At 44.8% G+C, this 25097-nt stretch overlaps 1 protein-coding gene across 1 annotated transcript in view; it reads right to left on the bottom strand.

The window, feature by feature from the left end:
• Tbc1d2b (TBC1 domain family member 2B) overlaps nucleotides 1–25097 on the bottom strand; it is a 77975-nt gene that overhangs the window by 23969 nt on the left and 28909 nt on the right. Inside the window, exons 3-7 of the mRNA XM_059268361.1 lie at nucleotides 20307–20475; nucleotides 8413–8576; nucleotides 5935–6170; nucleotides 4526–4909; nucleotides 289–399 (exon numbers count right to left, since the gene is read on the bottom strand). Coding sequence (XP_059124344.1) covers nucleotides 289–399; nucleotides 4526–4909; nucleotides 5935–6170; nucleotides 8413–8576; nucleotides 20307–20475 — 1064 coding nt within the window. The remainder of the gene's footprint in view (nucleotides 1–288; nucleotides 400–4525; nucleotides 4910–5934; nucleotides 6171–8412; nucleotides 8577–20306; nucleotides 20476–25097) is intronic.

A 25097-nucleotide genomic window follows, 5' to 3' on the forward strand; every position in this document is an offset into this window, starting at 1 on the left:
TAAATTTCTACAGTATAAATGAAAATCTAGGTAATATGAATTTAGGAGAACCCTATAATTACACTTCATTTTTACCTCTGAAAACACTTTAAAAATGTATGAATGCCATATGTGAGAGTGTTTCTTTGTCATCCACAAAGAAAATGTACTGGACATACTAAACATATGTTTTGATACCAGTAGCCATGTTTTTCCCAGCATGGCGGTTGGGCAGGTTCTACAGCACATCTGCTGAAATGTACTTTCCTCCCTCTCACCAAGTGGTAAAATGCATCCATCCTGACTTACCTTTGCCATCAGATCCCTCTCTCTCCTTTCTGCATTTCTTCGTAGAGCAGAGAGTTCCAAAATTTCCTTATTTAGAAATTTATTTTGGGTTTTGTACCCTTGCAGACTATCCTGTTAGAGAAAAATATTATCAATTCATGTGGGTTACATGTTGGCTAGTTACCCAACATAATTAGTATATTTGAGTCCCGCTAAGTGAGAGCAAGTTCTAAAAGAAAAATGGAAAGATGTCAGAAGTAGCACTCTGAGGAATCTTTTTTGGCCATTTGGGGCAGCAGGAGGTGAGAATACTGCTGTCGTCATGAAGGAGGTGGAAAAAACATTACTTAGCAGTGGTGATTTTTCTTGACTGATGGCAGGAGAAATAAACAGGTTGTATTTTCTAAATCCACTCATACTCATTAAGTTGGTGATGAGAAAAAAAAGCAATAATAATTTAACATTCCTTTAAGCCAGAGAAATTGAACATATTCTTCGTAGGTTCTCATTTTTACTTATGTAGCTTCTATTTTAAAACACTATAAAAATGCACAAGAGCCCTGATTAAGAACGGCATGTAATGATAACTACTACAACCTGTGATGCAGCAGGGACTCTGGAGGATAGAGCCCTTGCTTTTGTGTGCATTGTGGAAAAGTTGAAGGAAAAGAACGACGGGACAGAGGGTGGAGCTGTGATAAAGGCCCTGCCTGGGTCCAGTCCCCAGCACCGACTCCACAAACAACCAAGAACAAAATGGGCTCTTCAGTGGATGGCCAACTGGTCACTTGAGAGAACATAACAAGCTGGAGACAAAGTTTTTTTTGTAAAGACAGGGTCTCTCCATCATGTATCCTTAGCTGTTCTGGAAGTCACTATGTAGACTAGTCTGGTTTCAAACTCAGGGATCTGGCCTGCTTCCCTCTCCCATGGTCACACGTTTTGTCCTGTTCAACTTGAAGTACAGATGTGGCTGGGTAGGGAAGAGGTTTCACGTAAAATGCTCTGGAAATAAAGTTTACTGACTGCTTTAGACCATCCTCATGATAAAACAAAGAAGCTTCTAAATAAAGATGAATCAGAACCATCTTTAAGGCTGTGGTTTCTAAAGACTTCTTATAAATTCCATCTTTTGTAACCACACCCTCCCTCTGCCCCTGACCATTTCTAAATATTTCTCCAGACACTCCCCAGTCTCCAGACTGAACTTCCTCCAGGGTACAGACTTTCCTATAAGATGCAGAAGAACTGGGAAGGTTTCCCTGCTGCCCCTGATTTGCTGGCACTCATGGAACACATGCTATGGGTCACAGAACTCTGGGCAAGGCATATGAGCGTCTTGATCTCACTTAGACCTCTCAAGTCCCAGGAGCCATTCTCAGCATTATTCGCCAGACAGACCCAGGTCAGGGAGGCTATGCGTTCACTGACTGCTGTGCAGGGAAGCCAGCTTCCGAGCTCTGGGGGCCAGGCCCAGTACTTGAGCCTCCTCACCTGCAACCCAACCCCTGCATCGTACCAACTCAGCCTCAGCAAACCAAGTACTTAAGCGAAAATGTCAGACCCCAAAGAAGGCTAATGTGTCCTTTTCTGGCTCAAATGATGACATTTTCTCGGCTCTCCTGGCATCTTAAAAATACTGTATTGGGAAACAATGAACACACACATCATTAAAAGGCAGGTCGTTAAAAGAAGGTTGGCTGGAGAGAAAGGAAAGACACTGAGCTGTGAGGAGAAAGGCTAAGTGACAGCTACTCTGTCCCTACTGGCTGTGTACTTTGTCTTTAGTGTAAAATTTGTGCTCCAGTCTAAGTAAATTCTGACCATTTGCCATCAGTATACTTTCTTGATAATAACGTCTGGCAATAAACACTCCACAGGGTGCCAGGTCCAGATGTGGACCACTTCCCTCAACCCTCCTAACACCCAGGGGCAGCAGCACTGCTTCACAGATGAGGTCACCGCTGGTCAGAGCTCACTGTGTGAGGATGGCTGAGCTCGGGGCAAGCCGCCTACACTCTTTGGGGAGGACTGGATCTCACTGCAGTAACAGGCTCGGGCGGAGCAACGCCAGCAACGTGAGGTTCTGACCTAGGCAGGCTGCCCTGCCCGCTAGGAAGCCAACAACCACCAGCCACTTAGGACGTTTCCCCACTAGGCTTCATTCCCTGTGTAGACTTTGGAGCCACAGCTTGAAAGCGTTGAGAAAAACTGAGGAAAAGGATCCATGACTCATTCAAAGTCACCCCAGCCACACAAGGACACAGGAGGACACGGCCCGCTTTGGATGAGGTGAGTTGGCCGTCTTCAAAGGTTTGGTGGTCATAGAAATTACACAGCCTATTCTCACACCCCGGCTTAGCTCCCTGGGGAAATGTGTGCCATACACTTAGCTCCTGCCAAGAACAAAAAGACCACCTGGAAAACCCACGTGACAAACACTAAAAAATTACTACCGTGGGGACGCATAGGAAGGGCAGAACATTTAAGGCTGAGCATATAAACAAAATTGACTTCTACAGGCAACACCAAGACCACTTGTTAAAAGAAAAACGAAACAGAAACAAACAAGCAGCCAAGCATGGGGGCTCGCACCTGGTAACTCCAGCACCCTGGACATGGAAGGGATTACCTTGAGTCTGAGGCAAACCTGGGCTACAATGAGTTCCGAGTCAGCCTGAGCTACAGTATGCAACCTTGTCTCAAAAATATAAATAAATAAAATAATGAGGCCTGTTCTATAGTAGATATAAATATAATAAGGTGCTTTGGTTCCTCATTAATCAATCCTACAGAAAGCTGTGAAGAGGGCTTAGCCAGCAAAGAGTCTGCTGCACAGGAATGAGGACCTACACTTGGGTTTCTACACCATGTAAGAGCCTTGTGCTACAGTACTCCTATAACCCTAGTGCAGCAAGCGCAGAGACAGGGGGATCCCTGGAGCTTCCAGGCCAACCGGTAAGCTCAGGGTTCAGACTTTGTCTCAGAAAATAAGGTGGAGAGGTATGGAGGGAGAATATCAGTATCTAGTCTCCACGTGCATGGGCACACCTGTGCATGTCCACCTGCAGATACACGTGCACCCATGCACACACCACACACACCAAAAAAATAAACCACATTGGCCTGTGTATCCAAAGGGTGTTGTCACTAAGACAGACCACCCACACATTCCAACAGTGCTGCCATTGTCTCAGTGTTCCTAACTCTGAAGTCCCCAGCCTGCCCGGCACACACTCAGCTCACAGCTGGTAAATGAAAGGTGCTGGAAGCCATGATGTTCACACTCTGTAATGACCTCAACAGTAACACACCTAGGCCAAACACCTGGAACCAAATTATTTGCAAGAAGACAATGGCCACGTGGAAACACTGGGGCTAGTAGTTAAAGACCTATTTGTGGTCTGCTGGAGTTGTTTGGGTTCTACCTAATGCCCCATTAGGTAGACATTTGTCTACCTAAATCTTTCTTCTCCAGTAGAGTCTCAGGAGCTGCTGACAGCAGAGGTATGCTGGTCTCCTCTACAACCTTACTCATAGCAGCCCAAACGGTTCAGCTCTCTACTCTAGACCAGCAGAATTGTCCACAGGCCTAAAAGCATTCCCCTGCTTCCCAAAGGGGGAATGCTCCCCTCCCTCATGTGCTGCCTATCACCTCAGTTCCCTTGTGTTCAGGAACCTGCTTCTCATCCCTGGGCCATCGAAGAGGAGGACACTGGGAAGACAGCTCCACCCTTCCAAGTTCACGACTTCTGATGTTAGGCACTGACCCTGACCAAGCAGGCTTCTTTTCTGAACTGCCTGGAGCTGGGTCCACTTTCCCAGCTGACCCTACTCTGACGACTGTGACAATACTCCTACCTGGGCCTGCGGGAGGCTGTGCAAATTCAGTCCATGTTTGCATTCATGTACACAGAAGGGGAAACTGACAACCTCCATATGTTCCATGGCATAATGAAGTCCTGAGAGTGGGATCAATCAAAGGAAAGGGGTGTTTCAGCTCCTCCTAAGAAAGGGACTAGAAGAGCTGGAAGTGTCCCAGGCAATAGCGGCAATGCTAACAGTGCTGGAAGTGCTTCCAAGGAAGTTCCTTAAAATGCCTAGAAGTTGACTGCAAAGCCAGTTTCTGTGCCCTGCCCCAGCTCTGCTTCCTTCCCAGACTAGCTCACTGATGACAGTACCTCTAGGGATCGAAACTGAGGGAGCTAACAGAGTTTGGGATCTCTGTCCAAAAAGCCAGCCCACACCCTGCCCTTACTTTTAGCCTGTCCAGCTCCAGCTGGTCTCGGCTGGCTGGGCTGGCCAAAGGAGAGGTGGGCCCCATGGTGGGCGAAGACACGCTGCCCTCACACTCGCTGAGCTTGATGATGACCTCGTCCTTGGCCTGGATGGTCTCCATCAGCATCCCCAGCCGCTCGTTCAGCTCGCCCACCTTGCTCTTCAGCGTCCTCACTTCCTGCTGGAGACTCTCCTTCTCCAGGCTGAACCTCTCCAGTTGGCCGCTGAGGCCCAGGATCTGCTCGTCTTTTTGGTGGAGAAGCTCCAGTGTGTCCCTGGGGACCCCCTGGCTGATTTGGTGGCTTGTGAAATACTTGTCATATTGGGACGACCGGACTGTCTGCTGGAGCAGCCGAATGAGCTCCTAGGAGCCAAGAAGATGATGAGGTGAAGAAGGGTGTGAGGGAGAAAAACAGAAATCATAACAGTGTTGTTATGTAAGTAATCACTGGAATTTGAGGAAATGCAGAAACAAACTTCACTGGAAACATTTTAATACTGAACTTCCTCTTGAAAGACCTCAAAAATAGAGAGGAAAAAAATTTACTCCACAAATACAGCCTGAAGAGAACAATAATAGGAAACTGGAAATAATGGATGTGCATGCTGTAATTAGCAATGGTTCCTGGCACATGTTTATCAGTACTAAGGGATCTGTGAAGTACTGTGTGGTGGCACATGCCTGTAATTCCAGTGCTGGAGGAGGATCAATTGTTCCAGGCCAGCCTAGGCTACACAGTGAAATGATGTCTCAAAAATAAGTAAGTAAGTAAAGAAATAAATGGACGTGAGTGTGTGTGTGTGTGTGTGTGTGTGTGTGTGCGCGCGCGTGCGCGCGCGCGCGCAGGGGTTGACAGAGAATGAATCAGCAGTTACAAGCACATACTGCTCTTGCAGAGGATCTGAGCTTGGTTCCCAGAATCTATGCTGGGAGGCTCACTGGATTTGACACCCTTTTCTGATCTCCATGGGTGCCCGCATTCACATACTCACACACATAATTAAAAATAAAACAAAACAGGCTGGGGGTGGGGGAAGAAAAATCCAGGCTCTAAGATTCACTGAACTGTCCAGCAATTAGGAAGAAGAATGTCTGACCAGCTTAGAAAAATAGTTCTGTCTAACAGGATGTGGAAACTTCAGAGACCTCTAGGCTGAGGAACTGGGTGTGGGCGCAGATAGCAGCACCCTGTAACCTTCCCTTCCCTCCATGTAGTCTAGGGCCTTTGAATAAATGACGGGCATAGCTCAGGGCATGGGATGGAGGCCCCGGGATGGAGGCCCCGGGATGGAGGCCCCGGGATGGAGGCCCCGGCAGCACAAGCATCAGGGAAGGGCTCCTTGGTCTTTGGCTGCTGAAGGAACACACAGAAGTCAGGAGAAAGCTACCTTCTGACTGGACAGGTCCTTCTTGAGCTGCTCCAGCTCTTCCTGCTGGCTTTCAATCTGCAGCTGCATCTCGGAGACTGGTTTCGTGAGGCTTCCGCCACCCGATGATGTTCCCTCAATCGAGGAATCACCGCTGCTCTGGCGATTTTTGTATGACCCAATTATGTCTTTCAAGGGGCGCTTTCCTTTGTAAGGGTTCCGTCCAAACTCGAAGGGGAATCCCGAACTAGTGACTCCTACATTAAAACAAAAAAGTTTTTGAGCAAGTTAAAGCTTCTCCTGGTGTCCTCAGAGATCACTCTCAGGGGGTGCGGACTCGTCAACCCTTGAAGAAAGCAGGGCAGCCCATGTCACTTTGCCCCAGCTCACTGCAGAGAATACCCAAGAGGTCTAAAACCAGCAGAGTCCTCACTGGACCACTCTTTACAGAAGACTACAACATGAGCCCTTTAAGTCAAGCTGAGATGCACAAGGCGACCCTGGGCTTCTTATTTCTACTCATTTGTTTTTGGCTCAAAACCAAAACACAATGAATGTTTTCCCCCAACTGGATCAGGCCCTCTGAATGGGTGAGACAGTTGATTGGCTTGATCTGTTTGGGAGGCACCCAGGCAGTGGGACCGGGTCCTGCCCTCAGTGCATGAGTTGGCTGTTTGAAACCTGGGGCCTATGCAGGGTCGCTTGGCTCAGCCTGGGAGGAGGGGACTGGACCTGCCTAGACTGAGTCTACCAGGTTGATCTCAGTCCTCGGGGGAGTCTTTGCCCTGGAGGAGATGGGAATGGGGAGTGGGCTGGGGGGAAGGTGAGGGGGGGCGGGAGGGGGGAGAACAAGGGAATCCGTGGCTGATATGTAGAATTAAATTATATTGTAAAATTAAAAAAAAAAGTAAGAACTTAGAGCTATGAACTTGCTATATGTTTCAGTACATTGTACTTCCTTCTCTTTCATTGCAAAAAGTTGTTAGTTTTCTTGTTGAATTTTATCTGGACCCAGTTTTCATTCATCAGTTAGTTATTCAGTTTCTAAGAGTTCCTGTTCTTTCTGCTATCTTCATTGTTGTTGAAATCTAGCTTTAATTCATGATGGTTAGATAGGATGCTGGGTAGTGTGTAAAATACCTTACATCTGTTGAGACTGGCTTTGTGTGCACATATTGGTCAATTTTAGAGAAAGTTTTTGAGCTGCTGAGAAGAAAATATAGTGTTTGGTGGAATGTTCTGCACATGTCTGATAGGTCTAATTACTTTATGATGTTAACTTAATGTTTCTCTGTTTTGTTTTTGTCTTGATGATCTGTCTATTTGTGAAAGCGGAGTATTGAACTCATTACCCACTATCATGATTTGAGATTAAATATGTGATTTTGTCTGTGAAAAAAAAAAGTAAAAATACATTTTTAAAGTGTGACTTTGCATATTAAATGGTCCAAATAAATGTTACTATGAATGGCTTCAAATGTATACTCAAAAATACAAACAGGAGACACAAAAGTACTATGAACTTTTGATTTTTTAAAGCTATGAGACACAAAGGCATCTCTGCTGTTAGAAGCACACAGTGGCCTCCTGCAGTCGGGCAGAGACTCGAAGGGGGCAACAGCATCTGGCACCTAAGTGGCACTGGATAGCTGGTGTGCCTGCCTCATGACAACTCACAGAGGTGCATGTTTCTGACCTGGGGACTTGTTCGGGTCTAGCGTGTCTCCCAAAGGTCCATGTGTTAACACCTTAAGTCACCAGCTTGTTGATACTGGAAGATGATGAAAACTAGGGGCCTAATGTGAAGTCTTCCAGACAGTGGTACCCCACTCCTTTTTCTGTTTTGCTTCCTGGCCTCATAGTCCCATAATGATGCACCTGAACAGGCCCAAAGCAATGGGATCAATTGGTCATACACTAAAATCTCTACAACTGTGAACCAAAATAAATCTTTTCTCTACATGAGTTAGTTTACTCAGCTACTAGTTACAGTAATGGGAATATGACTAATTTAACCACTTCTCCAGAATCTATGAGACTAGGTTTTGTTCCTTTTAAGCACATCTAAAATTTCTGTAAATAAAGGTGATGTGTGTGTGTGTGTGTGTGTGTGTGTGTGTGTGTGTGTGTGTGTGTGTTTCTGAGACAGAGTCTTGCTACACAGCCCCGGCTGCCCTCAATTGTGCAATCCTCCTGCTTCAGCCTCCCAGGCCCTAGAACTACAGGCGTATGACATGCCTGTGATCCACAGAGGCATGACAGGTATTCTATCTCCCGAAGAAGGTTTGCAGCCACTGGGCTAGATGGACATTTATTCCTTGTAGCACTTCACAAACTTTTATGAATTAGTGCCCCCCCCCCCCCCCCCCGCACCATAACACAAGACTCTACTGCACTCCATGCCTCCAGGAACTCTGCCAGTCAAGTGTCTGTCTGTTATGTCCCTGGAGGTAACAAACGGCAGCACACCGAGTGACAGAGCACAGGTGCATTCTGTACCTTTGTTTCCCTCAGGCATCTGCTTCTTCCTTTCCTCCTGTATCAGCGACTCCTCTAGGTCCTTAGGAGGCGGGTCTAAAAGTTCCCACTCTTCATTGGTGTAAAACACAGTCCGGCGACTCTCACTGTGCCCTCTCCCAGGACGGAAAGATGACATTGAATTTCTGATTAAAAACAAGAAAAGGCAAAACTAAACATAACTGCATATACGATTGATAAAAACGAAGACTTGGTAATACCAATTGTTGAGACTATGGAAAACAAGAAAATATCCATTGCTAATGAGTACACACTGATGCTAGTATCACGGGGAGCAACCCAACATGGCAAGCTAAGTTAAACTGAAGAAGAACCTTTCTTTTTCTTTAAAAAACAAAACAAATCTTTATTTAAAAAAAGTCACACACCCAAATTAACCAGCTCCAAAGTTTATCCATCTCAATGGATTTCTGCACAGTTAGATCAGCTATTCTGAAGTGGTGGAGCTTCACACTGGATTTTATACTGTCACCAACAAATATATTTTTATGAAAAATGCCTTTCTAAAGACGCCAGTATTTCCTAAATGAAATTCCTGCACACGAATACAGGCAGATACTAAAACACACACTGCATTATTCATGATAGCCACTCCTTATACTTATCGTGAGCTGATCTTCAACAAGGATGTAAAAAGATTCCAGGGGGGAAATGTGGTTATAAAAACTGGTTATATATAGGAAAAAATCAACTTGAACCTTACCTCATACACACATACAAATTAATTAAAAATATACTATAGAGACAGGTTGTTGTGGCACACTCCTATAATCCCAGCACCTGGGGGACTGAGGCAGCAGGACCATAAGTTCCAGGTCAGCCTGGGCTATATAGTGAGATCCTGTCTCAAAACAAAAATAAAAACACCCCCCTAAAAAACAAACCCAAACCAAAATAAAACAAGCCCCATAAAGGACTTAAACATAATCACCAAAACACAAAACTTCTAGAAGAAAAGGAGAAAGTACTTTTCACACTTAATTTTTTCTTTTTTTATACGCATGTGCATATGTGTGTGTGTATGTATGCACACATGCCTGTGTAGGCCAAAGGTCAACTTCAGTTGTCTTTCTCAATTACTTTTCAGCTTATTTTTTGAGACAAGGTTTCTCTCTGAACCTGAGGCTCACCCATTTGGCTAGGCTAGCCAACAAACTCCAAAGATCTGCCTGTCTCCAGCACCCTAGTGCTGGGATTACAGGCAACATCTAGGTTTTTACATGGGTTCTGGGGGGCCAAACTCAGGTCAAGTTTACTTCCTGACTAAGCCATCTCTGTAGCCCAAAGTTGGACAGATTTTCTAGAGAGCACTCAGAAAGCACAATCTATAAGACAAAATGGGAAAAACCAAGTTTATTAAAACTTTTCCCCTTTGAAAAGTATTTGAAAAACATATGACAAAAGGCTCATATCCAGAATATTTAAGAACTCTTAAAGCTCAGTAAGATGGACAAACAACTCAGCTTTTAAAAATGACCAAGAGATCAAAGCAAACTAAAAAGGGAAAAATACAGCAGTTTCCTAACTTGTAAGGTTGGACTTAAGATTACTTTAAAATTTAATGATGGTTCCAAAGCAATACACGTTCACTGCAAACCATACTTTGAAGCTTCATTTTTCCTGGGCTAATGATGTGCAGTAAGATACTCTCGAGCCAGAAGTGGCTTCCAGTGAGCTCCATGATTTCAAGGGTGAACAACTGGTACTCCACAGAGTACAAGCAGCTAAGCCACAACATTTGCTTTGTTAGAGCTAGAAAATGCATGTTTGCCTTTCAGCCTCTTCAATTTATGGTAGGCTTGCTAGGACATAACCCTATCACGTAACCCTTCCTAAGCCAAGAAGCATCTGTCCATGAATGGCTTAAAAAGAGAACATGGGGGTTGGAGAGGTAGCTCTGTGGTTAGGGCCCTTGTTTCGCTTGCAGATGACACTGGTTTGGTTCCCGTCACACACATGGCAGCTCACCACCATCCATAACTCTTAGCTCCAGGGCATACAACCACTTTTGGCCTCCACAGGCACTAGGCATGCATGTGGTACACAGATATACATGTAGGCAAAACCACACACATAAAATAATCTAAAAAAAAAAAAAACTTAAAAGTACGTTAGTTATCATATACTAGTTTAAAAACGCATCACACCCCAACAGCTGAAGTGAAGAACAAGAGCAATTCCTAGTGTTCAGGAGGATGTGGGGCAGCTGGAACTGACCTTGTCATGTTGGTGGGAACGCGAAACGGAACAGTCACCTTGAAGGGTTACGTCAAGGAAACAATGACTATTCGGCTAGAGGACGAAAGAGTTGACTTATTTTAAATTCTTACAAAAGCACAGCTAGTGAGAGCGAGTGGCTTGGAGGTTGTCCGAGGCCACGGATTAGGGGAGGGCTCCTGAGCAAACATTCTCTCCCTCCCACACCCACCATCTCAGATAGGGTCTCACCATGTAGCTCCGCCTGGCACAGAACTGGATACATAGACCAGGCTGGCTTCAAACTTACTGAAATTTGCTTGCCTCTGCCTCCCACATGCTAGGATTATGTATAGGCATGTGACCTGATTTGAAAAAAATTTGATTTGAACATTCACTAGCCTGTACGCCTAAAATACGTGAGTCTACAGGCAAACCACACCTCAATATGGCTTCTCAACCAGGAGAAGAACCTGTGCGTCACCAGTGTTTCCCGAGGCAGACTGCAGGTGGGAAGGGAAAGCCGATGCCAGCTCCAGTTTGAACTAGATAGATGACACTCTAGCATAAAGCAGCTATGTCTCAATAGTTTAGTTCCGGTGTGGGTTGTGTGTATGTGCAGCTGTGTTTTCCTGGGCATGCGTGTGTGGGCCAGATATCAGCATCAAGTATCTTTCCCTATTGCGTTCTACTTCTTTTATTTAATTTTGTTTTTGTTTTGTTCTTCCTGTTTTTGGCTCAGTAGATAAGAACACTGGCTGCTCTTCCAAAGGACCTGGGTTCGATTCCCACATGGTGGCTCACAACTGCCTATAACTCCAGTTCCAGAATGCCCTCTTCTGGGCTCCATGGGCACCAGGCATGCATGTGGTACACAGACATACATGCACACCAAATATTCATACTCATAAAATAAACATGTTGTTTCTTTCCTGGGAGGCATGTGCACCGCGGAACACGTGTGGAGGAAGCCAGAGGACAGTTTTCCAGATCTCAGGTAACCAGGCTTGCTGGGGAATACTTTTACCTGCTCAGCCATCTCACCAGCCCTTCCACACTTTATTTTTCATGGAAAGTCTCACTGAGCCCGGAACTCACTGTTTCAGCTAGACTGGCTGGCCAGCAAGCTCTCCGGAGCTCCTCCCCAGTACTGGGGTTACAGCTGTGGAGCCAATGCTTGGCTTTTACATGGGGACTGAGGATCTAAATTCAGGTCCTCAGGCGTGAGCAGTGACTACTTTACTTATTGAGCCATCTGAGTCCCTTAATATCTGTGTTGTTAAAAGCACAGTTTATCCCTTTTATTTGAATTGCACTAAGTATTTTTAAACTTTTAGAAGAACACAAAGAAATTATACAGCACATGTAGGTTCTCATTCTGCTGGCAAAATATGCAAACGTATCACTTTACACACACACACACACACACACACACACACACACACACACACACACACGTTTTAACACTGAGTCCCCAAAACCTAGTGATTACATTTTTCTAAGACTGGCAGCTGTTTTTAAGCTGTTACTTACTGAGAACTGAGACCAGAGGTAAATAAACATAGTAAGCATGTTCCATGTTATTCAAGCCTAATCTTTTCTGGTGCCTGGCTCTGTACACAGAGGGGCTCCGTCAATACCCAGGGGAACCTAATGACCACACTCTTGTCACGGTCAACTCTGGCTTCGTAACATCCCGGAACTGTAGAGAAAACGATTGCAAAATAGTTGCTCTGGAAGAAAAGGAAGTCTCACAAATGCCTTATCTACCCCTGCACATTCCAGCACCTGGGATCCGGCCCCAACGTTTTGGTGACAGTTTCCAGGCCCAGAACTCCTTGTATCCTGTTCTCCTACAACATGTTTCAGGAGTTAGAAACCTCCTTGCCATTTGCCACAGCTTCAAAATGTGCTCTTGTGTCTTTCTTGAAGAACACTGCCAGTGAGCAGGGAGCCGAGGAGTAGCTGAGCTCTGCCTGCCGCTCTTGTTCTTGAAGTCAAAAGGAGAAATGAGAGCAGAGAAGACCCACACTCAGCCTGGGCAGGAAGAAAGGCAGTTTCAATAACTGACTTCCATGTACTCTGCTTCCACCCCCCCCCCCACCCCCGTTTGTTTCCCGGCTGTCGCAAACCCCTGCAGCTGAGGGACAGCTTTGGAGTGCTGTGACAACCGCCAAGGCCTGGGTAACGGAGAAATGAGATTGGCTTCAACGCAAGGTCTCTTTCAGCTGAAGTACTGTCGAACCAAATTCCGGGTGAGTGTGCAACACACTGTGCCACACTTTCCAAAACAAATAAATATAAAGATATCCAAGTAACACAGCAATTATATACTCAGTTCTCACTGTAATTTCGACGAGCAAGTGGACTTTAGGAGTTGAGAGAAGTGTTTGGAAATGTCCCATCAAATCTCTCCTGAGCCTACAAGTTCACATGTTGCCTGCACGGCCACCCTGTGGCCAGCACCTCAACCTTTTTCAGTGGTGAAAGGTGGGCTAAGGTGGAAGTTTGGATTTACAGAAGGCTGAAGGCGGCAGGAAGCAAGCTACCCCAAGGGGTTTCACTCAGCTATCTTCCCTCACACCAATGTCAAAACAAAAACAAAAACAAAAACAAAAAACGAGGAGGTACTCTCTCACTTGCTGTGGGATGTTCTGGATGCTCTGAATGTGTTGCTCTGATTGGTTAATAAATAAAGTGCTGATTGGCCAGTAGCCAGGCAGGAAGTATAGGTGGGACAAAGAGAGAGGAGAATGCTGGGAGGAAGAAGGCTGAGTCAGGAGTTGCCAGCCAGACACAGAGGAAGCGAGATGTAAAAGTACCGGTAAGCCATGAGCCACGTGGTAAGGTATAGATTAATAGAAATGGGTTAATTTAAGATACAAGAACTAGATAACAAGAAGCTTGCATTGGCCATACAGTTTGTAAGCAATATAAGTCTCTGTGTGTTTACTCTGTTGGGTCTGAGTGGCTGCCGGACTGGCAGGTGAGAGAGATTTGTCCTGACCGTGGGCCAGGCAGGACTGGAGAAAACTCCCACTACACTCACTGAAGGTGACTCAGCATTTCTTCCTCTGACTCAATGAGCAGATACCCACAAGTAGGGAACAGGTCAGACAAAGGGCGCATCCAGACCCCTGAACTCCGCAGAATAACAGCCCCCACAGATTACTGAGTTAGACCATTCCAGACTATACAGTGCCTCAATTCCAAGAATCATGAAGTTGTCGTCCACACCCCATCACTGCCAAGCTCTCACTCTGCAGGTCAGGGTACAGCTCTGGTCCGAGTGGGCCTCACGACTTGGTTGTCACACAGAAAACATGTCTAGGAGAAAAGTCAGGAGAATGCTAAGGCACCAAGACAGTGTATACTGCAGATTCTCTTTTATCAGGCAAAGAGAATTCCAGAGTGCTTACATTCACAATTCCATTTCTAGTAGCTACTTCTGGAATGTGGATTTACAAAGGCCTCAGTTTTAGCTTTGAGCCCCTCAGCATGAGCAGGCCTCTTTCTTTATAAGCATGCATGCCTTTCACAAGACTAAGAAAAAAAGGACAGGTTGAATGAAGCTGGTGGGTGGCAGCATACAGGCCAGGTGGTTCTGGGCTCACCTAGGCCAGAGGGTCCAAGCTCTGAGTATTTCAGAGAAGATCGAGGGCCCAGGCTGTGCTTTCTACCACTGGGCCTACCCACTGACCCCCACCATAATGCCCAGTGTTCCAAAAGGAGACGGAGAAGTGCTGAGGAGGCTAGATAAAGTAGGAACCAGGGGAAAGCCCCACCGTGACGGAAGGGATAAATAATGCCCACAGCCCACAATGTCTACACCTAAATCTCAGGAAAAGATCTTCAGTTGGGGAGGTCATGCTGGGTTATCTGAGGGAATGAGGAGGCTCTGAAAGGCTAAGAGAACAGAATGAACTGACCCAGGCTACTGAGAACTTGGCTCCTGTAACAAGTGGATCCAGCAGGCCCAGAAGACACTGACTGTTCCTCCTCCTGGAGCCCTCAACTCTAACTAAAATAGGAGACTTGGGTTAACTGGTTGGTGGCCTTGGATAAGGCATGGACTGACATTCTCTGGTTTCCTAGACTGAGTCAGATATCATCCGAGCCATGGCTAAGGTCTTCCAGTCTGCAAGCCACGGCTAAGGTCTTCCAGTCTGCAAGCTACAACCATGATTTCTCTAAAGTTACAGTAGTCCTGCTAATGAACGGGAAGTGCATGGTTCCAATCAAGATGGGAAAGACTGTTGGCAAGAAGTACTAGGTACAAACAATTTTATGCTCCAGGAAGCTCTTAGGAAAGAGTATTGACATAGCAACACACACAACCTGGCCAACTTCTTCAACCACCATCCTTGTGCTTCCCTTCAGAAGGCCTGGTTCTGAAAACACCCACGAGGTAGCAACATGACTATACAATCCTCCTAGTTCTTGGCAAAGACTGAGCTATACCTTAAAACAAGGAAAATATTAGCAAGTACCACATAGCCACAGACACAAAAGACCTCCCCAAATACACCAGATATCTGGGCACTGGTTTGGGCTGGGGTGGCCTTCTCTTTGCAATGGGGCTCTGAAAGAGATGAGTCACCAGGCAAAGCCCTAGATGGCAAAACCAGTGGATTCCCAGAACCTGAGTCACATACAAAAGTGACATTGCTACCAGGTTTGAGGGGTCTTGAGGAAAGCAGAAACAAAGAGTCCAGGACACAGTCAGCAGCAGAACCAGTAAAAGACGCAGCAGAGACAACCTAGAAAGGTGAGCACACCTTCCCAGCAAGCTCAGCCTCCCCATGCATCTGGGACAGTGGGGGTGGGGGTGGGGGGACGCTCTCCACCTGACATGAAGGGAAGACCCACTATGTTTACGGCCCCAAAGTGTGAGAGCAATGCCTGTAACACTGCATCCTCCAGCCACCACTGGCTGAGCACTAACCACCAGCTGGTCTCTACGAGGCAGGGGTTATTCTTACACACCACTTGGAATTTCACATGGGGTCTAGCTTCATCAACTGATGTGATCTAGATGGTGGCTAGGTTAAATAAGAAAGTCATCAGAGCAGGAAACCAAGTAAACGTAACTACATCTCCAACAGAGGCGCCTATGCCGGAGTAAGTGGACACACCTGCCAGGGCTACAGGATGCAGTCTGCCCAGATAAACCACACCTCTAAGATGTCACCCAGCTTTTCCAATCCTGTTTTGCTGCTGCTGCTGCTCTTAATGGAATAAAGACATACACTTACAATGTAGGCCTAGAATCTTACAGGTTTTTAACAAGTTTTTCTTCTTTTTTTCTGATTCCTTCCAACCATATCATCCACACTCTCTCAACGATATTTTAGTGGCATGACCACCTTTATCAATTTCCTCCCTAAGCATCTAATTTATTTTTAATAGAAAATACATCATATTTTAAGGGATTACTAAGTGATTCAATCACATAATAAGCACCAGTGGCAGTATGAAGGAGAATGTCCCTCAGACATTTGAATACTTGGTTCCCAGTTAGAGGAACTCTTTGGGAAGGATTAGGAGGTGTGGTCTTGTGGGAAGAGGTGTGTCACTGGGGATGGGCTTTGAAGTTCCAGAAGCTCAAGTCATTCCCAGTTACCTCTCCTGCTTCCTACTTGGAGATAAGGATGCAAGTTCCCAGCTACTGCTTAGTGCCATGCCTGCCTGCCTGCCCGCTCTCATGCCCCCACTATGAGTGGGTCTCTAACCCTCTGTAGCTATGAGCCCCAAATCAAACATTTTCTTTTCTGAGTTGCCTTGGTCATGGTGCTCTGCCATGACAATGGAACAGTCAGTCACTAAAATAGCACCAGCTATTAGACTCTGGCAAATCCTTAGCTCAGCTGCAGGAGCAGAGCACAGGGCCCCGAGTCTTGTACAACAGTGTGGAATTTAAACTCTCAGTTCACCAGGTGAGCCTTATAGAGGGCCCCAACTAAACTGATGAAGACAATAAATGCATGTGCACACATAAGCACATGCTCATCCTTAAACCCTGACCACAATCAATTTAGTACTAGTTTGAATCCATTACAAAAATACAACTTTTGAGCCATTCCTTTTAGGGAAACATAGCTTTACTATTTCTTTCTTTTTTTTTGAGACAGGGTTTCTCTGTGTAGTTTTGCGCCTTTCCTGGAACTCACTTTGTAGACCAGGCTGGCCTCGAACTCACAGAGATCCACCTGCCTCTGCCTCCCGAGTGCTGGGATTAAAGGCATGCGCCACCACTGCCCGGCCATGCTTTACTATTTCTAAGGTCATTAAGTTCTCTCCACGTTGGGGTTGTAGCTCAGAGGGCTTGCTTAGCAAGTTCTAATCTCTGAAACTATAAAAAAAGGTTCTCTATTCACCCAGATCATTCTGTTTTAAGTTCTTAAAGCATGCCTAGAAGTCAAAAGAAAAGAAAAAACATAAGCATTTGAGATCTGTCTGAGCATCCTGTTTCTGTAAGCATCCCGCTTCTACAGAAAGCAGTCTGCAGAACTCCACAAAGAGGGCTTCATCACGAGACCCAACATGTCGACATTCACTTTCCTTAGAACTGAGTCCCAGGCTTTGCTCCATGTTGTTTGTTCCTATTAACTTATCATCATCCAGGCCATCCCATGAGGTATGCATGATTACTTACAAATGAGAACTGTAGGCACAGAACGGTAAGGAGCTTGCTTGAGACAGCAGATTATGAAGTGGCACAGCTGAGCATTCTCTCAAGGAGTCTGCCTCTCCCACCACACAACACCACAACAGCGCAGCTCGAATTGCTCCTGCCGACATTAATGCCGGCCGAACTTGCTTTGAGAGTTGTCACATACAAAAGGGACATGTGTTCTCTCTTCCAGGCAGAGATATTTAATAGTCACTCTAAGCTCAAGGAAACGGGAAGTCCCCAGTACTAGAGGCCTGTTTCCACCTCATCCTACTGTCGAACTCTGAGGGCAGATGGGGCTGCACAAGTATAAATACCCGGCTAATTAAAAGTCCCCCATAGACGTTCTTGTTACTTTATTGAGACTCTATCTTGCCAAGCAACCCAGGCTGGCCATCGTAGGTATAGACCATCATGCCCAGCTCCCAGATACGTGATGGTGAAGAGTGAAAGGAATAAGAAGTAAAGGGTCCTGGGTGTGCTTTTCAGTTCTGTCATGCACTCCTGTAACGCAGCCTTGAACAAGCCACTTTAATTTTCTAAGCCTCAGCTTTTTAACCTGAAAAATGAAGCAAGAGTCGTTGTGGTTTCCTGACATTTTTAGGAACAAAGAACGCTTTGTTTACTGAGAAGCATGATATGGTGCAGGGTCTGGGGAGGCAGCCCCACCCTTGCCTCCTCCACCCCCTTCTCTTGGGGGTTGGGAGATAGTGAGTGGGGCTACCTCAGATGCGTCAGACATCCACAAGGCAAGTGGGGCTCCATGAGATGAAACAGGGTCCCTGCCAGATAGACAGGTACATGGTGAGGCAGAGGCTCTCAGGTGGAGAGGAGGGGAGCAAATGGCCAGAATGCAGAGGCTCAGAGAAGGAGAATTTTGGAAAGGAGTTACCCAAGGGACAGACTAGAGTCACAATGCTAAAACCCTCAAGTGTCAAATGAAGACATTTGGTGCAGCTGCTACCCATGACTCTAATTCAGGGTGAGCATGTGGTCGGAGGCAAGAGGGGCAGAATGTGGCGGGAATAGAGTAGAGCAGGACCAGGAGGGCAACACCACTGTCCAGGCAGAAGCAGAGTGGACAAGGCCTCATAGTGATCTCTTTCTCAAGTGCTGGTCTTCTGAGGTCTGCCATATTCTACTCAGTTCCAATACAAAGTTATGTCTGAAGAAAAGAAAACACACACAAAAATGACTTTATTATACGTAACCAAGCACCAAGGCATACACAGAAAGAGGTATGGGGAGAACACTTGCTGAAACAGTGTATCCTTGGGTGGTCGCTGCTGGGGCATTCTGAACACCCAGCAGGACTGCTGGAGCATAGCTGACAGTACTTGGGTCCGACAGCAGAGCACAAAGTTTTCCCGTGCTCCACAAACCCAGAGTACAAGCCTTCCTACTAACTCCCATTTCTAACTTACGCCAAGTCTCTTGAGATTCTGTGTCTAAACAAGTGTATTGCTGCCAACACTGATGAATCACCTCCATTCAAATAATGCATACAACTCAATAATAAAAAGCCAATACTATTTAAAATAGGCAAAGGATCTGAACAGATCCAACGTAATGCTGCTCTAAAGAGGATGCACAAATGGCCACGTGGGAAAAGATGCTCAAAGCTGTTAGTTATCACGGAAATGCAAACCAATTCCACAATAAGATATCAGCTGATTCACACTAGTAGGATGGCTAGGATCAAACAGATGACAGTTGGGGCTGGGGAGATGGTTCAGTAGGTAAGAGTGCTTGCAAGCCTGTGGGGGACTGTCTTGATGACATTAATTGATGTGGGAAGAGTCGTTTGGGTCCTGGACTATATGTAAGAGGAGAAAGTGAGCTGAGCACAACATGCGTGCATTCCTTCCTCTCTGCTCCGGTCTGGATTTGCCTAGCTGTTTCAGGTTCTGACTGCCTTGACTTTTCTACAATTGTGGAATACAACCTGGAATTGTAAGCCCAATAAATACAGTCGCTTTTGTCACAGTTTTATCACAGCAACAGGAAATGGAACTAGGATAGTACGTAAGGGATATTATTTAGTCATGGAAGAAAACGAGATACTTACATACCACTTACTACCTGGGTAGATCTTAAAAACATTACGCTAAGTAAAGAAAGCCACACACCAAAGGGCTCATCTTGTGCAATCCCAGTTACATGAAATGTTCGGAATAAACAAATCCCCACAGACAGAAAGCAGATTAGTGGTTGCCTACAACTGAAGGCGGGGAGGGAGGGGAGAAGGCAAGGGGGGTAGGAAAGGATTGCATAAACGTTTTCTTTTGGTGCTGATGAAAATGTTCTAAAATTGAGTCAGGCTCACACACGCCTATAATCCCAGACTTGGGAAGCTGAGACAGCAGGACAGTTGCAAGTTCAAGACTAGCCTTGGTCATTTAGCAAGACCCTGGCTTAACAAGCAAGCAAGCAAACAAACCACCACCAACAAAATGTTCTAAAATTAATTATACAGCTCAAGATACATGAAAAAAACACAAAATACTATATATTGTAAATGGATGAATTATATATACCTCAACAAAGCCTTTCTTAAAAACTAATCAAATAAAACAAACAAAAAAATCCCACCTCTATTCTCACTGGCCCACGTACAGCCAGAGCACAGAACCCCACAGCAGAGACTCTGGGCCAGCCCTGCATCTGGAAGCCTTGTCATCTCAGACTCCGCCCCCTTCATCTAGTTTCAGTCTCTGTAAAATGTCAGCCATCTGATCTACCACACAGAGTCAAGCAATCAGATGAAACCGTGTGATGATTCTTGGCATGGTACCAGAACCAGAGCAGGCATACTGTTTAAAGCTTTAAAAAAATGACCTATGTGAAAGTGTGCTGCAGAGCACAAAGACCCTTCATAAATGTAAAGTGGCTTTATAATGTCACAGATAAACATATAACCCACATTATAACTCATTATCAAAGAGAATCCATCTTCAATAGCATATGCTACTTCCCAAAGACTCACTTGAGCTCATTACCCCACTGCTTCAGAGAGTAAAAGTTAATGGAATTCGGATGCCCTGGGGCTGGCTGGCGAGCAGCTCGGTCTCCCACCAGCTCTCCAGGGGCAGCTTCCACAGCGAGCACAGTTCTGGCTTTTTCTGCAGAAGGATTTGGGTGCTGGGAAATTATATCTGAAAGAAAGGTAAACAATTGTCAGTTACCCTAAACTTTTGTAGGAAATCTGTCATCCCAGATAAAACACTGACTTGCTACATTTCACAAGACTATCAGCCATATGTGCAATAGCACATTTTGATGCATGCTATACAAAAACATGGTCTGTGGGTGGCTTTTGTGCTCATGAGCTATCTTCATGTAAAGTAGAACCATGCTTCTTGTAAGGTCACGATGTGTTTCAAGGTCGCCAAAATTAACTGTTGGTCTAGGGAGAGAGAAAAGGCCAGAATTACCCTCCAGTCTTATAGATCAGTAATGGTGACAGGGTCCATTCACCTGTATTGACAAGGAACAATTTCCAGGATTAAACTGTTAATTGAAAACATTAAAGCAAGTATCAGCTTTGTCTACTCTATTGATTCTGTTTCTTTAGGAAAACCGGGAAATTACAGTTAGGAACACGTTTTCTAGTGTCTGTGAACTGTGACAGTGAAAAAATAAGCTTTGTCACAGTGCAGCAGCTCAGCAAACTCATGGTTCAAGTTTAAAATTGTTCTTTAAAATGTAAGCTTTGAGAGCTGGAGGGCTGGCTCAGGATTAAGAGCACTGGCTGCTCTTGTAGAGGATCTAAGTTCAGTTCCCCGGCACCTACATGGCAGCTCACAACATCTGTACCTCCAGTTTCAGGAGATGTGATGCCCTCCTCTGGCCTCCAAGGGTACTGTGGTCATGTGGAGCACTTACAAACATGACACACACACACACAAACACACACACACACACACACACACACACACACACACACCCCCCAAACACTCATACATATAAACAAAATAAAATAATTTAAAAAATGTAATCTCTGGAGATGTTCCAGCTTGAAATAATATGATGCCCAAGATTTACTTGACAATAACAATATTTATAGCTTAAATAATATTTGCTTCAAGCAATATGCTAATTGTTTCAAAATTAGAAAAGCAGGTAGGGGCAGGAAATGAAAATGTCATAAAATAATAAAAATGGTAACTGATGAAGCCATCTAATAAACACAAAGATAATAATACTGTTACTCATTTTGCATCATGTTTAAAGAAACAATTCTAACAATCCAAACATTCTGTATTCTTCCCAGTGCCGATGTCTGAGAATGAAAAATGTTTGCAAACGGAATTTCATGTTATTTCCTAATAATCAACTTAGTCTATATGTCTTTTTAATAAAGTGCTCACAATATTAATGTGAAAACACAATTAGAATAGAACTGTTAGCCACTGACAGCCAAGACAACAATTAGTTTCTAATTGGACCAGCATCCCCCAGGCCTGCTTAGGACTGGTCTCCACAAAAAGCTGGTCAAGACAGCAGGGCCCAAGAATCCTGGGCAGCAACAACCCTTGGAGACGGATGTCCTAGTTGGGAATGTGCTGTGGGATGGTCTGTATGTCAAGTGTGTTGCTGATTGGTCAGTAAATAAATCACTGATTGGCCATTGGCTAGGCAGGAAGTATAGGCGGGACAAGGAAAAGAATTCGGGGAAATGGAAGGCTGAGAGAGAGACACTGCCAGCCGCCATCAGGACAAGAAAGATGTAAAGTACCGGTAAGCCACAAGCCATGTGGCAAAGTAAAGATTAATAGAAATGGGCTAAATATAAGAGTAAGAGCTAGACAATAACAGGCCTGAGCTAATGGCCAAGCAGTTTAAATAATGTAAGAGTCTATGTGTTTATTTTATAAATGGGCTCTGAGACTGGCGGGACTTGGTGGTGGGAGCTGGAGAGAAATTCTCCAGCAACAAATGGCGTCCAACGTGGTGGCAAGAGTTTCCACCTAAAAACTTAGAAAAAAGATTCTAAAACGGACCTAAAAACAGCTTCCTAATTGTCTCTCTCAAATGAGCGGCAGCTGCCGGTTTGAGCTACTGGCGGGTTCCTGGCGTGCATGCTCGACCTGCAGTATGGCGGGAATGAGGCCTCTGCAAGTAGCACATTAAACTGTGTGGTGAATTTAGCCTTTGCTAGTACAAAACAAAAAAAGAGGTTTCTGGGCTACACGCTACTTTGGTAAAAGTGTAGACCCACTATTTCTGAGAGTTACGGCTCCCAGAGCTGGCGGAAAGCGGACCACCGCCATGTTGGGAAGCTGAAGTGGGCGGAGCCAGCAGCCACTGCGCCGTTTCAGGCTTAGAAGGCTGCACTTTAAAGCAATAGGCTCAAGCTAATATAAAAAAAAAGCCACGTAAAGATGACTACCACACAGAGAATCTGGATTATGTTCTCTTTGATATTCGTAACTGCAGAAAAACATTTGATTGTAAAAGCTGTTGAGTTATGCCAAAATGTATATTTTAAAGGTACCTTGACTTCAAAATTTGGATATAAGGATATGTTGCTTTGGAAAAGAGTCTCTGCTCTTGTTTCCACAGAAAGCCAGAGACTATGGATTTGTTCCAGATTAAGATACATCAGGTTTGACCAGCCAAGACCCCCTGAAAGGTCTCCAGTGACACCATGGCCCAGATGATTCAACATCCAGAATGGTTTCAAGGCAACTGGCTCAGACGATACAGCCTCATGGACTACTCCATGATCCTAAAATTTTCTTCGTGTCCCCATAAGATACAGCGCCCCCCTCCAGCAGGAAGTAGTAAGAGAAGCTACGCCCAAATTCCCAAATATACCAAACTGGCTTTAGAGATGGAATTGGCTCACTCCCCCTCTAAACCCAGACATATTGCTCAAAAAAAAAATGGTTAAGAGATTCTTCTGTCCCAAATCAGAAGAGCCCTCTGGTGTGGGACAGAGAAAAAACAATATTTTTATTTAAATCAGGTTGATTATAAATACAATCTCTTTCTAAAACAAAAAGGGGGATAGTTTAGATATGATAGGATGAAAGGGTAGATTAATGAACCTACTTTTAAAGAGTAACAACTTGTTTAAAATGTTTTACATTGCCATAGATTTTAGTTTATTGATACAAATTTAAACTTAATTTTGTTATACTGTATATATATTTCTATTCTTGTTTGAGGTATTATGTTTATGTAACTCATTTAAAATTGTAATGGATAATTAAAAAATAGATTAATAGTTAGTCATCTATGATAATATTTGTAGCCATGTTAGTTAAGTCTTCTAGGTATACATAGATATATTTCAGATAGATAGGTAGTCTTCAAACACTTCAAAGACCTACAGAATATGGCATTTAAAATGTTTTAAAAGTTTAGACTTTTTGGACAGTGAGACATGTCTGCTCCTGACAGCACCGATTTACTTCAGAGAGGAGGATGGGCATCGAAGACACTCCATACGGAGTTTATCTTCACCTTGACAAAAATAGCCATTTGGGCAAGAAACTGTTCTTGCCTGGACTGCTTGATCAACTGGACATGCAGGACCCATAGAAAGGTGACCACTGAACTTTGCTTGACAAAACGGTCCTTCAGGTTCCTGCTTTGCAGAGAAAACTGCCAGACATTCTACAAGACACAGAAAAAACTGAATAAGAGACTCTAGGCCTGTGGGCTGAAGACAGATGCCCCAACTTTACAAGAAAACTTTGCATGACTGTCCAGGCTCAGCTGTCTCTGTCTACCCTACAAGACTCCTAAAAGTTGCTTATATCCTTCTCCATTTCTCAGGTAGTAGTATATCCTTCTGAGGTCTTTGATATGGTTAAAGACTAGATACTTACAATTTTCCTTAGTTATAATAAAAGATAAGTTAGATATAAAACCTTAAACTTACAAATATAAGATAGATAGGATCTCTTCTTTAATATTGTAACTGTAATGCTTGCTTGATAATTGTTTTGTTATATGTAATTTTACTATGTTAAAGTTAAAACCTTCCTTTTTAAGAAAAGAAAAGGGGAAGTGCTGTGGGATGGTCTGTATGTCAAGTGTGTTGCTGATTGGTCAGTAAATAAATCACTGATTGGCCATTGGCTAGGCAGGAAGTATAGGCGGGACAAGGAAAAGAATTCGGGGAAATGGAAGGCTGAGAGAGAGACACTGCCAGCCGCCATCAGGACAAGAAAGATGTAAAGTACCGGTAAGCCACAAGCCATGTGGCAAAGTAAAGATTAATAGAAATGGGCTAAATATAAGAGTAAGAGCTAGACAATAACAGGCCTGAGCTAATGGCCAAGCAGTTTAAATAATGTAAGAGTCTATGTGTTTATTTTATAAATGGGCTCTGAGACTGGCGGGACTTGGTGGTGGGAGCTGGAGAGAAATTCTCCAGCAACAGGAATGTCTTCTCACAGGCTTTCTTTCACTTTGTAGGCAGCTCACTAACTTGACTACTGTCAATGTCAGTGGGAAAGGCTCCAAGAATGTCCTGTAAAAGTGCCTTGAGTGTGACAGGCATCAGGGACTGCTGTCAGCGGGAACAACACTCAGCTTATGTATAGGCCATCACTTCTTACGCACTAAGCACCGAGGGAATAGCACCAAGAGCTGTTACCCTAAAGAAAAGAAGGTCAACATGGCAAGCTCCCAGTCACCACAGAACACATGGAGTCCTGGTAGTCAGACCCTTGCTCTGGGTTTAAGGGTTCTAGGAGATGCCTGGGGACTGCTGGAGGGAGAAGAGATAAGCATAGTGGTTGCTCACTTCACTTAAATGTTG

This window comes from Peromyscus eremicus, chromosome 7, assembly GCF_949786415.1.
Source record: "Peromyscus eremicus chromosome 7, PerEre_H2_v1, whole genome shotgun sequence".
Classification (NCBI taxonomy): Eukaryota; Metazoa; Chordata; class Mammalia; order Rodentia; family Cricetidae; genus Peromyscus; species Peromyscus eremicus.